Source organism: Fringilla coelebs, assembly GCF_963513975.1.
Source record: "Fringilla coelebs genome assembly, chromosome: 4".
NCBI lineage: Eukaryota > Metazoa > Chordata > Aves > Passeriformes > Fringillidae > Fringilla > Fringilla coelebs.
This window is the reverse complement of record NC_140032.1, coordinates 27,723,159-27,737,957: the sequence shown is the minus strand read 5'-3', so window position 1 is coordinate 27,737,957 and position 14,799 is coordinate 27,723,159. Positions and strand designations below refer to the sequence as shown.

Genomic DNA, 14,799 nt, shown 5'->3' with positions numbered 1-14,799 from the left:
ATTCCTTCTCTCACTATTAATATTTCGTTCACATTCTTAACTCAAAGTCAAATGCACAACTGGAAAACCAAAAATTTCCCATCATGATTAAGTGGCTGCTTTAAGAAATGGTCAGATTAAATTTTGCACAGTACATAGATCTCATTCTAATTGGTATCTTCTTGTTATCTTTCCACATGTGTATAATAACAATGAGCTCAAGAAAAAGTACAGTACGAATAAATGATAGTTGTAAAGTACTATATCCCAAGTGCTTTCTGTTTGCACTGTTTCTAAATAGAATGTACTGCTAAGTGTATTTAACATCTGTTCAGCCTTCAAACTTATGAGGGTTCTTTAGGAAAAAGTTAAAATAAAAATTAAAAGCTATATCTAAAATCAGAGTCATAAAAAGGTTTAGTACAGACTTACTGGTTTAGTACAGACTTATTTACTGTAGCCCTAATAATGTTCTCTTGACCTCTGTCATGTAAAATGAGATATTAAGGCCCAGGTTATGCTGGTAATGGAGACTGCTTTAGAGAAGGTAGGAGGGCAGAGCAGAAGGCTGGAAGGGAGAGGGAGGATTCGGAGCAAATGAAAATGTCAGTATGCTCTAACAAAGAACACATTTTTTTTCCCCTCAGTCATATTTTGATATTTTTTCTTCTCTTACAGGCAAGCGTACAAATGTCTACCACAAGACTAAAGTGTGATATGTTATGTTTTTTACCATAAGCACCCATAAAATGAGCTCCATTGCAGACAGGTATGTAAATAGATGTGGAGAGTTTTGGGATAATTACTGTTCAGTTCTTTCTTTAATAGTCTTTTTTGTGCAGTTAATACATTTATATGTTAACTTATGCAAAAATTAAAGAGTGAGGAATTGGTTATTTTTGACAAAGTTAATTTGGTAGTTGCTAGATGTGTCATTTTGTAGTCACTGGAAATACTGATTTCAATTGCCTGAGGTTAATCTTAAAATGCATTACTTGTTTTCAGCCTTGGAACAACATCTGTTCAAGTTGAGCTGATTTTTAACGTTTACTTGAACTTTTAATTTTTTCAGTACTTCAGTTTTTGATTAAGAAAAGCAAATACATTTAAATGATTAGTGTTGCTGTAGATGATAGTAAAGTGACCTGCTAACCTATTTCAAGGGAAAAGTAATAGCTGAGGTATGTTTTCTGCTTGATTCCTTGAGCTGCACTCTCTCAGCAGCTTAGGTGAACATCTGTAATTAATATCCTGTATATTACCATTTTTGAGACTTTGGGAAATGAAACTTGCATCTAATTTACATCAAGTTAAACATAATTGAAAAAAAAAGAATAAAAGTAAAAGGTAAAACCTCTGTAATGCTTGTTTAATTTAACCATTCTTCTAGTGAAATTCTGTGGAATCTCACTGAAACTTAAGCCTTTTAAATATAAGAATTGCTTCTAAAAGCTTGATGCTGTGTAGCATACAAAATAGTAACTTCCTAACATCAGTGCTTATCATAATGTACAGTAAAATTGCCTGATGGTTTATAAATCAGAGTGATGAGGTAAGCATTGTAGAAGGGTTATTTGGCTTAGGGGAAGGAAACATTAGGATAAGAACTTCCAGGGTAGACACACAGAGGTCAGTGTGGATAGCACTAAATAGACTGAAAGCATAGGGAAGTTAGAGAAATAACATGTGAAAGTCCATTATACAGCAGTTTTGAAAAACACAAGAACAGTTTTGACTTCACTTTTAAAGCAAAAGGAAGTGAAACAAAGGAATTGTATGAAGGATACTGAGGCATCTTCAATGGAAAACACTTTCTTATTTTGGTATTTTAACACCTCTTTAGCAGTAGATGGACAGTTGTCAAGCTAAGAAAGTTATGGGATAGTTATTGAGGAAGAAAATATAATGAATGGTTACTGTTTGATATTAATTGTGTATTTATGAAATTAAATATGGGGATGAAGTATAGCACATTCCTTAGGAATCTTCCACTAATAGTATTTCAGAATTTAAGAAAAATAAATTTTCAGTAATTGGAATAGAAATTGCCAGTAAGTAAAAATAAATCACATATGTCCTCTCCTGTGTTTTCAAAAGGGTAAGGTAATGCAAGTAATCAAGAAGATAGAAAATCAAATTATAAGTATTGTTCAATTAAGTGTTAGTATAGGGCTGTAAGTTCTTTTGAGAAACAGTTGTGTCAGAAATAGAAGGCTTTTTTGCTTTTTCTTTAGTAAATGCAAGCAGAGCATAGAAGACTTAGCTTCAGGTTGCTGATGATGGTCCTTGTGAGACACCACAGTAAAACAGTTGCTTTCTTGATGTAATGGAGATGATGATGATGGTGAATAGTCAGCTCTTTCCCCTTCCTCCTTCTTTGTGATTGGACTTTAAAGGAGAGGAATTTCCACTCCAACATTTATTTCTGTTTCTTTCAGAAATGACGGAAGCATTTTTGATGGGCTGGTGGAAGAAGATGACAAAGATAAAGCAAAAAGGTAATTTCAAAGTTACTTAAAGCTAAGAAAAGTCCTATGCCTGTACGCTTTAACTTATCAGTGTGGTTTCTAAGCAATAAAATGGTTACTCCTAAAAATAAATGTATTTTTCAACAGCATATTTTCTACTATGATTTTTCAGAGATATCGTATATTTATTATTGTGGTTCAGTTATTTGTGTTTTGTAAAAGGATACTTTATTCCAAAGGCTTCGCTGCACTGTTCCTTGAGGAGGAAGCCATTCTTCAAAAACATTGTCTGAGATATGGAGTAGGTGTTTTGTGACAGTTATCACAGCAGAAATTCGTAAGGGGCTGTTTGCTTCAGGAACCTGGAAGTAGTATGCAGCTTATAAGAAAGTCTCATCATTTTTATAAAACATTTTCTGATTTGCTTTTCAGAGTGTCTAGAAACAAGTCCGAAAAGAAACGTCGAGATCAGTTTAATGTACTTATCAAAGAGTTGGGTTCCATGCTTCCAGGTAATGCTCGGAAGATGGATAAATCCACTGTGCTGCAGAAGAGCATTGACTTTTTACGGAAGCACAAAGGTAACAGTAATTGTCACTATAAATTCTTGATTTTTTAAGTGATACTCAATTGCTACATAAAATATTAAAAACTGTTCAGCTTCTTTAAGGATTTGTTAAAAAGATGTGAAGTGCTTCTGGAGGAAGATATTCTTAAGATCATCTAGGCAGCAGAGAAAACTGTGTTTCTGCTAGTACTTAATAAAAGCCAGTACTATTTGTTCTGTCCCATAGTTGTCAATGAAATCTGTTTCACAAAAACAAGATTGCATTTTTGAAATAACCTCAAATTTTTTTGTTCTGGACAGACGTTGGTGCAAGTTGTTAAAAGTTTTCCTTCACAGGAAAACTGCAGATCCATTTGACTGGAAGTACTTGCTGGAAATGCTTATTTGGTTATTTAGATAAGCCTGAATTGCACAGTTGATTTGTCTCTCTGGGTTCTACATGAGGCAAGATAAATCAGTGAAAAGCTAGTCCAAAAGAAGTTAGTGCTCTGTCTTGTCATGTCAAGTGCCTACACAACTCGCTGCATAAACAAAGGTGATAAGGCAATAGGGCATTGTGGTTTCCAGCAATGTTTCTGGGTTGGTTGCTTGACAAGAGAAAGTGAAATACAGAGGCATAGAGACCAGGAGTATGGGCATTTTGGCTTTTTTTTTTCCTTTTAGCGGGGAAAAAGTGCCAGAAAAATCTATAAATACCTTTTAGCTAAACTTTTAAAGTTTTAAAATGTATGCATGGATGTATAAGCCATTGAGTGTATGTGTGGTGTTGTTCTTTAAAGGTCATGTGAAATGTCAAAACGATCAATATCCTTGAACATCCTTGCTATGCTTTGTTCCTCTGGGCTGTTTGCATCAGCTGATGGTGGGATATACCCAGATATGCTGTACTGAAGGTTGTTACAGGTTGTTATTTCTGTCATGAAAAAAATTCTTCCACCAAGTTTATGCTTGTGTATGGCTGTTAGATATTATATATATATAAATCTCTGTTCCTGCTCCTACACTTGTTCTTAATATGGCACCTTGTGGTTCACACTGCCAAAAATAAGATGAAAACTGAAGAAAATGGACTCTTATGCTAATTAAATAATTTCCTTGGGTAATTTCTTGGAATACATACTAGCTAGAAAGCAGTAGGGTCAAAAGAAGTAGCTATAAGGTTATAAAATAAGTAAAGCTATGAAGTGGATGAATAGTTATGTAATTATCAACAATATGCGTGTCAATTTAAGGTATGAGAAATGTTTTTCTATGCCCTAGCACATCTCTTGCATTAGTGTTGTTTCCAGTAACACCAAATGTGTACTGAATATTGCTATTAGAATTGTAAATATAACTCAAATTAAAAAGGAGGGGTGTATAATTCATATGAGAATTCATAGGTTTGGAGGTTTTCTTTCCAATTAAATATTGATCATGCTGTTTTAATTTTCTGAGGTACATGTGTCTCATAACAAAAAGAAAAGCAGTTTGAAGGTCCCTCTTTAGTAAAATTCAGTTCTTTAGGTTATAAGGCTTTGTGAAAATCAGTTCTGTTTCAGAATTATTTTATCTTGGTGATTCCTGACACAAAACGTAGAATGTAGAACAAATGTGTGTCAGCCAGCCAGCAGCACCAGTCATATTTTTTTCTTCAAAGTGCTTTCTGAGATTTGATTTTTTTAATAAAGGGGCAAAAACCAGCTCTGTAGATGGTTGCCTTTTAAGGCATGGCACTTCTGTCCTTCACTTGGTGTGACAGAATGCAGCTCTGTGTGACTGCGCATATCATATTAAGTTCCCTAAAGCTCTGGCTGCCAGTCCTTACTAGCATTGCTGTGCAGTATTTTACATTAAAATGGTTTTGGACAAAATGTTGGCAAAGTTCAGAAGAATATTTTGTCTTCTGAAGTGCTTGGATATATTACAATAAAGCTGAATGACCTAGCAATAAATGGATTGTTCAGCACTGAGTAGCTGCTTCAAGATTGAAATCCTGCTGTGTTCAGCCACCAGGATTTAACTGCATTGCTTCTGCCTCTTTCTGGACCATCTCCACGTTATCCAAGCTGGTACTCGGGCACCAGCTCCAGATGAACTATCTGAATTAGCTGTTGTCCAGTGTGGATTCTAGTTCTCACTGGGAAAATACAGGAGGCTAAACACACTGGAATTGTATCAGTGGGAGCTTCTCTTTGACTAATACTGCCTGTCATCTTTCTTTGAATTCGTAAACAAGAAATTTTTTTTAAATTAGTAAATACTGAGGAATTTAGCTGCAGGTAGAATGATTGCAGGTAGTAGACTGATACTCCTGCAACCCCCAGACAAATGGTGCAGATCTTGACTTGGCTAGCAATTTCTTTTGTGAATTCTCAGTGCTGGTGTAGAGATACTTCAGATACAGAACTTGAAGACTAAAGTTTAATGTGCAAGTTTGGTTATGCTCTTTTTGTTACCTAGCTCAGGAATGTGACCTTCCTGTCATTTATCTATGAGTGCAACCTTCTGACAGAATTTCTAGGCATATCTCTCAAGGTACCAAGTGAAACAGGTTCTTTTTGTTGCTTCAACAACATACTTTGCCTGTATCATGCTTGGTCTAATGATGGAAAATGTAAAAGAACACCTTTACTTGTGGTATTTCCCAATGGTTTGTTAAAGGCATGAACTTCAGCTTTTATTTAGCATAAATCCATTCTATTTCAAAAGTCAGTCTAGTCTTTTTAATTCTGAAGTAGTATGGTTATATGGGCCAGAATGAGCCAATGAATCAGACTTCCCAGTTTAAAGTGAAGATTATCTGTGTTCTGTGGAATGAATGCACTAAGTTCCTGGAATATTGCCTCCACTTTGGTGGCAGAGCTTTTCATTTTTGTGTCCTTTGACTTGCCCTTCAGTGTTCAGTATCTTTGTGCTGACTGAAAAGCTACATTTGGGGTTATACATAGGTTTTATTTATGCTCCAGCCCACTCTTTCTGCTTTGTGCTATCATTTCAAAACAGATTGGAGGAGCCTGACCAATTTATATCTTTTGTGAGATCTGATAATTGGAAAGTCTTATTTGTTGTTTTTTTCACCTCTTCTTGCAGCTTTCCGCTTTTGGCCAGTTTCTTGCATGACGTTGCTGTTGTTTGCTGTTCTTTTAGTTAAGTCTAAAGCTCTTTTGTAAAGTTTTCCCCCTTCAGCATGGTAAACAAAATTACAAACTGCTCCAGCCCTTTGCATATTTTAACTCAATTCCAGGTTTTCTGGCTCTTTAAACCACCTTAACTAAAACTCTAGCTTAGGATCTTTGTGCAGATTTGTCCTTTAAAAATTAAAAACCTTAAATAATTGGTTTTGTTCTTTTGATTTGTCTGAGTACTTAATTGCTTGTCCAAGATTTTTCTTAAAATTAGCACTTCTGTGATGCCCTAGTTATTCGTCAAAACTGAAGCACTGTGAGGTCTCGCTTCTTGTTGTTTCAGTTATTAGTTGATAAGGAATCATCACTTTCGGAACCCAGGGTCAGGCTTTGCTTAGCAGCAGCTGATTCTCTCACCTGTATATGGAAGTTAATCTATATATTTCTCAACTCCTTCAGAAATCTCTACTTAATCTCTACATCTATGTCCAAATTCATCTGTGTGTTTGTAACAGGCAGGGATTCTAGAGTGGAGTCTGTCATACAGCACTTTACAATCTTGGTTGAAACACTACTCTTTTTAAAGTGTAACCAGAAAAGAGCAGGAAGAAGAGAAAGGACCATGACAATTTTTTTTTTTGCAAGACTTAGAATCACAAGGATTTGCCAAGATACTTGAGCATTAGCCATTTAAATTACATCAACAGATCAGGAATTTTGGCTTTCGAAACCTTTGTAAACAACACTCTTAATAAAACATTTTATTATAGTCTCAGAGGAAAGTGTAGTATTTTTTCATTATCAAAGTCCATTACTTTAGTATTACCTTGAAGCCTGGCAGGACTGTAGCACAAACTGGTTGAAGGAAAGAGAAAACAGATTTAATTATGACATGGGAGAAGACATTTATTTTCTTTTTAAGGAGCAATATCTATATGTAATGAATGAACAACAGAGGAGACTGGAGAACTTTCTGCTGTTTCTTAACTGTGTATGTGTAGTTTAGGGGAAAAAAATGCCTTTTGGAAGTATTAATCTTCACACTGTGTATGTGTTTGATTGTAGAAATTACTGCACAATCAGATGCCAGTGAAATTCGACAGGACTGGAAACCAACATTCCTTAGTAATGAAGAGTTCACACAGTTAATGTTAGAGGTATATTATTTCTGGTTTTCTGGGAGTAGAATAATTCTTCACCAGGAGTCATTTCATTATGAGATTTTTTCTGTTTGATGACATACCTTTTTATTTTCATATTTGGGTTGTAACTATATGTTTTCATGAAGATAAACCATTAAAATTCCAATGTATTCGGAGTTTCAGAATTTTGTTTCAGAAAAGCAGATTTTCTTTGAACTACATTTTCAATTAAATAAACATAGTGACAGAGCAAGTCTGTAAATGAAGGTGTTTACTGTCCAAGTGGATATTTTAAATTATCAACATAAGGAAGGTACTAGAGAAATAATTACTAAGCATAGTAAAAATCCTAATTATGAAAAAGGCATAACATATCCATGTAACTTTTGAGCAATAAGTGTTTTAATTTCCTTACTTGCTATGCTTTCCAAAACTTGTGTGAGAGCATTACTTTGCTGAAGATTACGTGGTTAGTTGAAAAACTACAGAAAGAAACTTCAGGCTGTTTTTTCATTAAAAATGAGCATAAGTCATCTATATCTTGTTAGTGAAACAATTTTTAATGATAGTTAAATGAAAAATATTACAAATTAACAAAAACTTTTTTATTTTCATTCCATAGTTAAACCTTTGCTTTGATGCATAGATACAAAAAAAGTTCTGGGTTTTGGTATTAATTTTTTTTTTTTTAACTACTCTAATAGAAGAGGTTTTTTTGAAGATGTGGGCTTTAAAATTTCCTATTTAGAAATATAGTTGTCTTGCCTTTGTTAGTAGTTTTCAACTGAAACGTGTTGTATTCAGAGGAAAGAAATGTGAGTTCAGTAGAAGACAGTCCGAACTGTATCTCACAAGTTTTCAGTAAAATCTCACTGCAAGCTTCTTTCTTTGAGATTGGGAATATTGAGATTTTTAGATACTAAAATTCATTGATTTTGCTGGCTGTTTTACTTGTTCTTCTCATGGTTTTCCCACATCTTCTTGCTTTTGTCTCTAGCTCATTTTTCTGAGCTTTCTGATGTCTAAAATGGTGACGGAATTAAAAATAACAGGCAGGCAGAGTGGGAGTTGGGGAAAACAGTGGCTGTCTATATATGTACTTGCTTCTGAAACCACAGATTATTTAACAACAAAACAGTAAGGAAATTGTAATGCTTTTAGTATAAAAATAAGATTAAGGATTTTTACATTCCCATTTCTGTAATAAACTAAAGTAAAATTCGTCTGTATTATTTTCTGTAAAATTTTTAGTATGCTCTGTTTCTTTTTATTTAACTGCCCATTATGTTTAATTTCAGGCTCTTGATGGTTTTTTTTTAGCAATTATGACAGATGGAAATATAATATATGTGTCTGAAAGTATAACTCCCTTACTTGAACATTTGCCAGTAAGTAACAAATTGCTTTCAGTAACATATCAGTTTGTCTGTGGTTGATTGGTGTTCTGATATCAGTACTAATTAATTGCTGGTGTTTTTGGCATTGTAGGACAGATGTATGCTTCGTTTTAATGTTTCTGGGTTTTCTTCAGCACAATTGCTTCCTACTGGTCTGTCTTCTATATTAAACATTTCCTTTGGAAATGCAGTCAGCACTGTGTTAGAAAGGATTATGAAGTGCCTAGCGTCAGTTTCACTGTAACTGAAGTTACACAGTTGTTTGCAAGAGACCCTGTAGAGTTCGCAGTCTCTAGATGAGTTAGAAGAGTGTTATGAAAGATCTAAATAATTGAAATTTTTTAAACTGCTTTTTTACTTCTTTATTGAAAAAGCACTCTGATAAATACATTGCTGCTGGTTCTGCTTTTTAAGTTCAGTATATACTTTTGGGTTTATCATATTCACTTATCTTTAATCTGGGTGATATTGCTCGCTGGTACATGTAACATTCTAGTTTTTAAAATTACCTTTGAATAATGTTACTCTGAAGTGAGGCAAATTAATTACTGCAAGCAATTGATGAGTTAAATTGAGTGCTTTTCTAGAAGAGGACAGATTCTCTTTAAAGGCCAGTTGTCTGACTGTGGTTAGAGACAAAATAAATTCTCTTAAGGTATGCGTGATAACAGTCTGAGAATTTTTAAAAACATGCAGGTAATTGTGATTTTTATTTTTTCTTTTAGTAGAATTTGCCAGGTTCTCAGAGGCACATTTGTTTCTGGCTTTTAGGTGTGATTTATGAATTCTAAACATACATTTTATGATTCCTCTTTTTTGAATACTTAACCAAATGCATTTATGCATGTAATAGATGTTCAGTTTTGCTGTATCCATCCCTGCCATTTGCAGTTTTGTGTCCATAGCTGTGGAACTGATTATAAAATGCAGTAACTGGCAACTCATCCTTACCCAGCAGCTCATTCATCACCCCTCAGTGGGCTGGGGGAGGCAATTGGAAGGAGAAAAAAGTGGATTGAGGTAAAGACAGTTTAATAGGTACAGCAAAAGCCATGTGTGCAAGTGAATCAAAGCAAGGAATTCATTTACCACTCCCCATGGGGCAGGCATATCAGAGTGAGGTTTTTTTCTTGGAAACTACTAATGTGTATTCCAGCAGGTGGCTTTGTTGAGTCAGTAATGAACTGTGGCATTGTTTTGCATTAAAATAGTTGGCTTTGTGACATTGTACATCTTGAATTAATGCTTACTAAATCTTTTTCTTTCAGTCTGATCTTGTGGATCAGAGTGTATTTAATTTTATCCCAGAGGGGGAACATTCAGAAATTTATAAAATATTGTCTTCTCATCTGCTGGAAAGTGATTCCTTGACACCGGAATACTTAAAATGTAAGTAGTTATTTTTGGCTAAGCCCTGTAGGCAGCTCAGCCCCACACAGCCACTCAACTCACTCCTCTCAGTTGGATGGGCAAAGAATCAGAAGAGTAAAAGTGAGCAAACTTGTGGGTTGTGATAAAGGCAGATTAACAGGTGAAGTCAAAAACTGTCTGCACAAGCAAAGCAAAATAAGGAATTAGTTTGCTCCATCTGGTCAGTAAGCAGTTGTTCAGAAACCTCTAAGAAAGCAGGGCTATGTCATGTATGATGATTACTTGGGAAGCCAAATGCCATAAACCCAGATGTCTCCCCCTTCTTCCTTTCCCCAGCTTTTATTGCTGAGCACAGTGCCATACAGTATGGAATATCCCTTAGTTCAGCTCTCCCTGCTGTGTCCCCTCCCAGCTGCTGGGGCACCCACCAGCAGAGCAGTGTGAGATAAAGAGAAGGCCTTTGCACTGTGGAAGTGCTGCTGAGCAGCAACAGACACATCCCTGTCTTAGCAGCACTATTGTAGTCAAAATCCAAAACAGGGCAACATGTGAGCTGCTGTGGAGAAAATTAACCCAATCTCAGATAAAACCAGTACAGTTGTTGTGTTAAAACTATCTACTTGGAATGATACAGGATCAGTTTTTCCAGTATTATTTAAGCAGACACATATACTTTAGCCCTGAAGGACAGAAGTGTTACTTTGTGTCACCCCTGCTCTAGAGTAGAATTTTCAAAGTTATGTTGCCTTTCAGTCTAAAAATTTCCTGTGTGTCAGAAATGTTCATATTGTTTATAGAGCTTCTATTTAGACAGTTTTAGCAGTTGGCATGTATAAATACATAGCAGCCTAATGGAGTTTGGGAACATGTGCTTTAGTGAACTTAAGTTCAGGGCATTTTCTTTAATACAGCTCTAATTCTCAGAGGTTTTCATGTCACTAATATTCAAGCCCTTTGTGCACAAAATCTGAAGGAGTTCTTTAGGTTAGTTACTGTCATGCTGGTTAAAAGCAGATGCTGTTGATGCCTTATGGTTTTACCCTTTATATTTTTCAAGTCCTGTTCTGCAGTAGTGCATAACTCTAAACTCCATATAAAGTGTTAGTTAACTGTTGGTCAGACAAAACAGTCCCTTTAGGCCTGAGATTTGAGAACACCCTACAGCCTCAGGCACCGAAAATCGTAAAGAAAAGTGAACTGGGGGGAGAGGGGAGCAAACTGGGGGTATATGACTTCATGACCTGAAGCTGTAATTGGAGGATTAACCCCTGATACGTAAATAAACCAAATGTGTATATGTCTGAAAAACTCATTACCACTGCCCATCTTGGGTGTAGCCTCTGGAAGGCTTCTGACTGCCCGAGGTGTACCTGTTTGAAAACCTTTAATAAATACCTACTTTATTCTCTTTTTCTTGTCTAGCCTGTTCTAGGTAGCCACTCCAAGGCATCACTGTAGCTAGCTGTAATCACTACACTTACAGTATCTCAACTGTATACATCTTAATTATTCCTGCATTCCATTTCATGTTGCATGTGTGCTTCATCAAGCATATAGTCTATTACTTTGTTTATTTTTTTTCTAGCAAAAAATCAGCTAGAATTCTGTTGCCATATGCTGCGAGGAACAATAGACCCAAAAGAGCAACCTACATATGAATATGTAAAATTTATAGGAAATTTCAAGTGTTTGAATCATGGTAAGTAATTTCAGCAGTGTTGGAATGGAATACGTAGGCAGCTCCACAGCTAAACTGGCTTGGGACCATGATGCAGAATGTAGGTGAACTAAAATCAGGCTTTCAAAAGAAGATCTTGAAGCAGTTTTGTCACTTCTATATTCATGTAATGGAAAAGAATAAAAACTGCCTATCACGTATTACAGGTCTGTGTATTTGAATGCAAAATGTAGTAATTGTGCTTAATGCTTTAAATGAAAGAAAACTAGTGTTCTGTTAACCATTTTTTAAAAGAAGGTAAGAGAAATTTAAGCAAATGCTTTAACATAAAGAATCTGAATTTAGTTCAGCATAAGCCATATTTAAGCAGGTGACTAACTTGAAGATTAGTGGTCCTGAGTACCTGCAGTTCTCATTACACAGGCAACTGGGAAGGAAAATGTAGGTTTTCCCCTATTTCAGTTCTGTGCTTCACTTGAAGGTATTACCACTCATGTGGGTGGGTGGGCCCTACAGTTTTCCACATTGAGTTCTACTCCCTTCCACTGAAATTATTTTTATTAGCTATGTATAATATTTTTTCTCTGTACTGCATCTTTAATCTGTTTGGCCAGGTTGTGCTGACTTTACTTGAGAAGCCTGTTTATTTGTCCAAGTGGGTTGTGCAATGTGGTCAGTAGTAGATTCTTAGAAAGCTCACCCGAAAATATTATGAAAAACAGTATGTTGTAAATAAATCTGTGGGGTTTTTTATCTGATACCAGTGTTTCTCTCACAAAATGAGAAGAGGTTGAGTCTTAATGCAAATGCAGTTACGTAATATTATAGGAGAGACAAGAAACAGTCCTGAAAAGTCCAAGTATCATGCTAGTCCTGGAATGAGGAGTTGGGAAACTGCAAACCTATTGGTTGCAATTCAATATGTGGAAATACTCTGGAAAACAGAATTAAACTATATGTGAGCTTCAGGAAGGTAGCAGGGAATCAAATGGCAGTCACTGTGGAGTTTTCAGGTAGAAATAGCACCAAATCAGTTCAGCTTCCTATACCAAAGCGTAGCACACTGTGTGGATAAGAGGATAAAGCACAAACAAATGATGATGGACTTTTAAAATATGTTTTTGTTGTCATATTCTCTTCTCACAGACATGTAAGGGAAGCACATGTTAATTGAAATTGCTGGAGGGTAGCTGCAGGAACTGATTGGGAAGGTTACCAGTGATCATCATCAAAGTGCAATTTTAATTGACAGCTTCTGGATTTGATTGCTATTTTCAATAATGTTGTGAACAATGGAACATAGTTTGCAGTTATGAAATAATCCACCAAAAACAACAGAAGAATTCATCTCCAAATTTAGAAAATAAACTAATTTGGGCTAAAAACCCAGAAAAATTGACTAAGAAATAACGCAAGTTACTACATTTAGGATTATCAAACTGTATGAACAGGGATTGTTGCAACCAGCTACGTAGCAGTCCTTTAGGGAAAAGAGTTACTGTGGAATGTAAACTGAACAAGACCAAATCACCTTGACCAGCCACCCAGCTGAGAAAATGCAAAAGCCTTTCTAAAATACAGTCTAAATCACATGAAATACACACTTATCACAAGGCAAGTTAAACTCTGAAGAACAAAGGACAAAGGCTAAGATAAAAATAAAAGAAACTGCCTGTTTTCTTTCTGATGGCAAAAGCAAGGAGCTGTAAGATGAAATTGCATGAAGAAACTTCAGTAGGAGTTCTGATCTAGAGCTGAATTAAAACCAATCGGGCTTTGAAAAGCCCCACAGTGATTTGAAATCACCTTAGTAAATATAAACTAAATTGGTAACTGCTGGAAATGAAAGATAAGGTTACTCTGTTTTGAGGTCTAGTCCATCATTTGCCTCCTTTTGATTCCATCTCTATGATTCGATAAGTGGAATTTATTCCCAGCTCAGTATCTGATTCTTTCACTTCCATAATTGTGCCTTTGATTCTTCTGTTACTCAGTTATGTCGTCAGCATGCGTTGCTTAAATGTGATGGAAAGTCTAGAAAATAAATACTTACCTCAGAGTTCAAAAGAAAATAATAGCCTAAATATAAAGATATTTTTGAAGAAAGTGTGATTTTTACCAATTAGCAAAGATCAGAACTGGTTCCTTAAAAATGCTTTGTCAGCAATAAATGCTTTGTCAGCAATATTAGCAGTAGTTCTAGTTCTTTGAGGAAGTTACTTGATGGTCATGTTCCCATTACTACTATGTAACTATTCCTACTGCTGTGGTACTATTCCTGTACATATAAGTCTAGATATGGAGCATTTTTCTTAATGCCTGTTAAGTTACAAGCAATTTTTCTTAATGCCTGTAAAGTTCCTCCATACTTATATTGTCACGTGTGTTGTCATCTCCTCTGTCTGCCCTCAGTTCCCAACTCAGCGCACAATGGTTTTGAAGGAACTATTCAGAGATCACACCGGCCTTCATATGAAGAGAAAGTTTGCTTTGTAGCAACAGTTAGATTAGCTACACCTCAATTTATCAAGGTATGTACAAATGGATCATTTTATATCATTCTTAAATGGACTCTGAATGGGAAAACTTCAGAGAGAATGCACACAACATTAAAAACATTCATGAAAACCATAAGGAATTCCATTATATGAAACTGAAAGTGTCTGTTTCTTACTTCAAATAGACTGTTTTATGCAAAGTATCAAAAAAAGTTGTGGTGAATACTAATTTTAAATAGTAACACAAAAGAGAAATATGCAAGAAATAAATTTCTAAGTCCACAGGAATATAATTTAGCAAGATGAATTTAAAAGATTACACTGAGATTCCACTTTCACTGGAGAAATGATTGATTTTAGTTGAATCTTGGATGTGAATTTTTTGTTGCTGGTGGTGTTTCTGCAGTTTGACACAAGTAAATCTCGGAGGACTTTATGGAAGCTTACATTACTTGTCAGTAATGAAGAATTGGATTTGGGGTAATAGAAATCTTTTGTTTTATGTGCAGTTATTCAGAAACTCAGTAGTTTAAACCTACCATTTTGCTTAGCTGCTAATGTACAATGTGAAGTTGCTTTTCCAAGTTTAGA

At 35.4% G+C, this 14,799-nt stretch overlaps 1 protein-coding gene across 7 annotated transcripts in view; it reads left to right on the top strand.

The window, feature by feature from the left end:
- Positions 1 to 14,799, top strand: part of CLOCK (clock circadian regulator) — a 65,478-nt gene that overhangs the window by 31,986 nt on the left and 18,693 nt on the right. For 6 of the 7 annotated variants that reach the window (XM_084205249.1, XM_084205248.1, XM_084205246.1 and 3 more), the window contains 8 exons: positions 658 to 748; positions 2,418 to 2,477; positions 2,880 to 3,028; positions 7,188 to 7,279; positions 8,563 to 8,652; positions 9,930 to 10,050; positions 11,618 to 11,731; positions 14,123 to 14,241. In XM_084205249.1, coding sequence (XP_084061375.1) covers positions 702 to 748; positions 2,418 to 2,477; positions 2,880 to 3,028; positions 7,188 to 7,279; positions 8,563 to 8,652; positions 9,930 to 10,050; positions 11,618 to 11,731; positions 14,123 to 14,241 — 792 coding nt within the window. In that variant the 5' untranslated portion in view covers positions 658 to 701. Of the gene's footprint in view, positions 1 to 657; positions 749 to 2,417; positions 2,478 to 2,879; positions 3,029 to 7,187; positions 7,280 to 8,562; positions 8,653 to 9,929; positions 10,051 to 11,617; positions 11,732 to 14,122; positions 14,242 to 14,799 lie in introns of those variants that run through there. The other variant, XM_084205251.1, reaches the window with a different exon arrangement.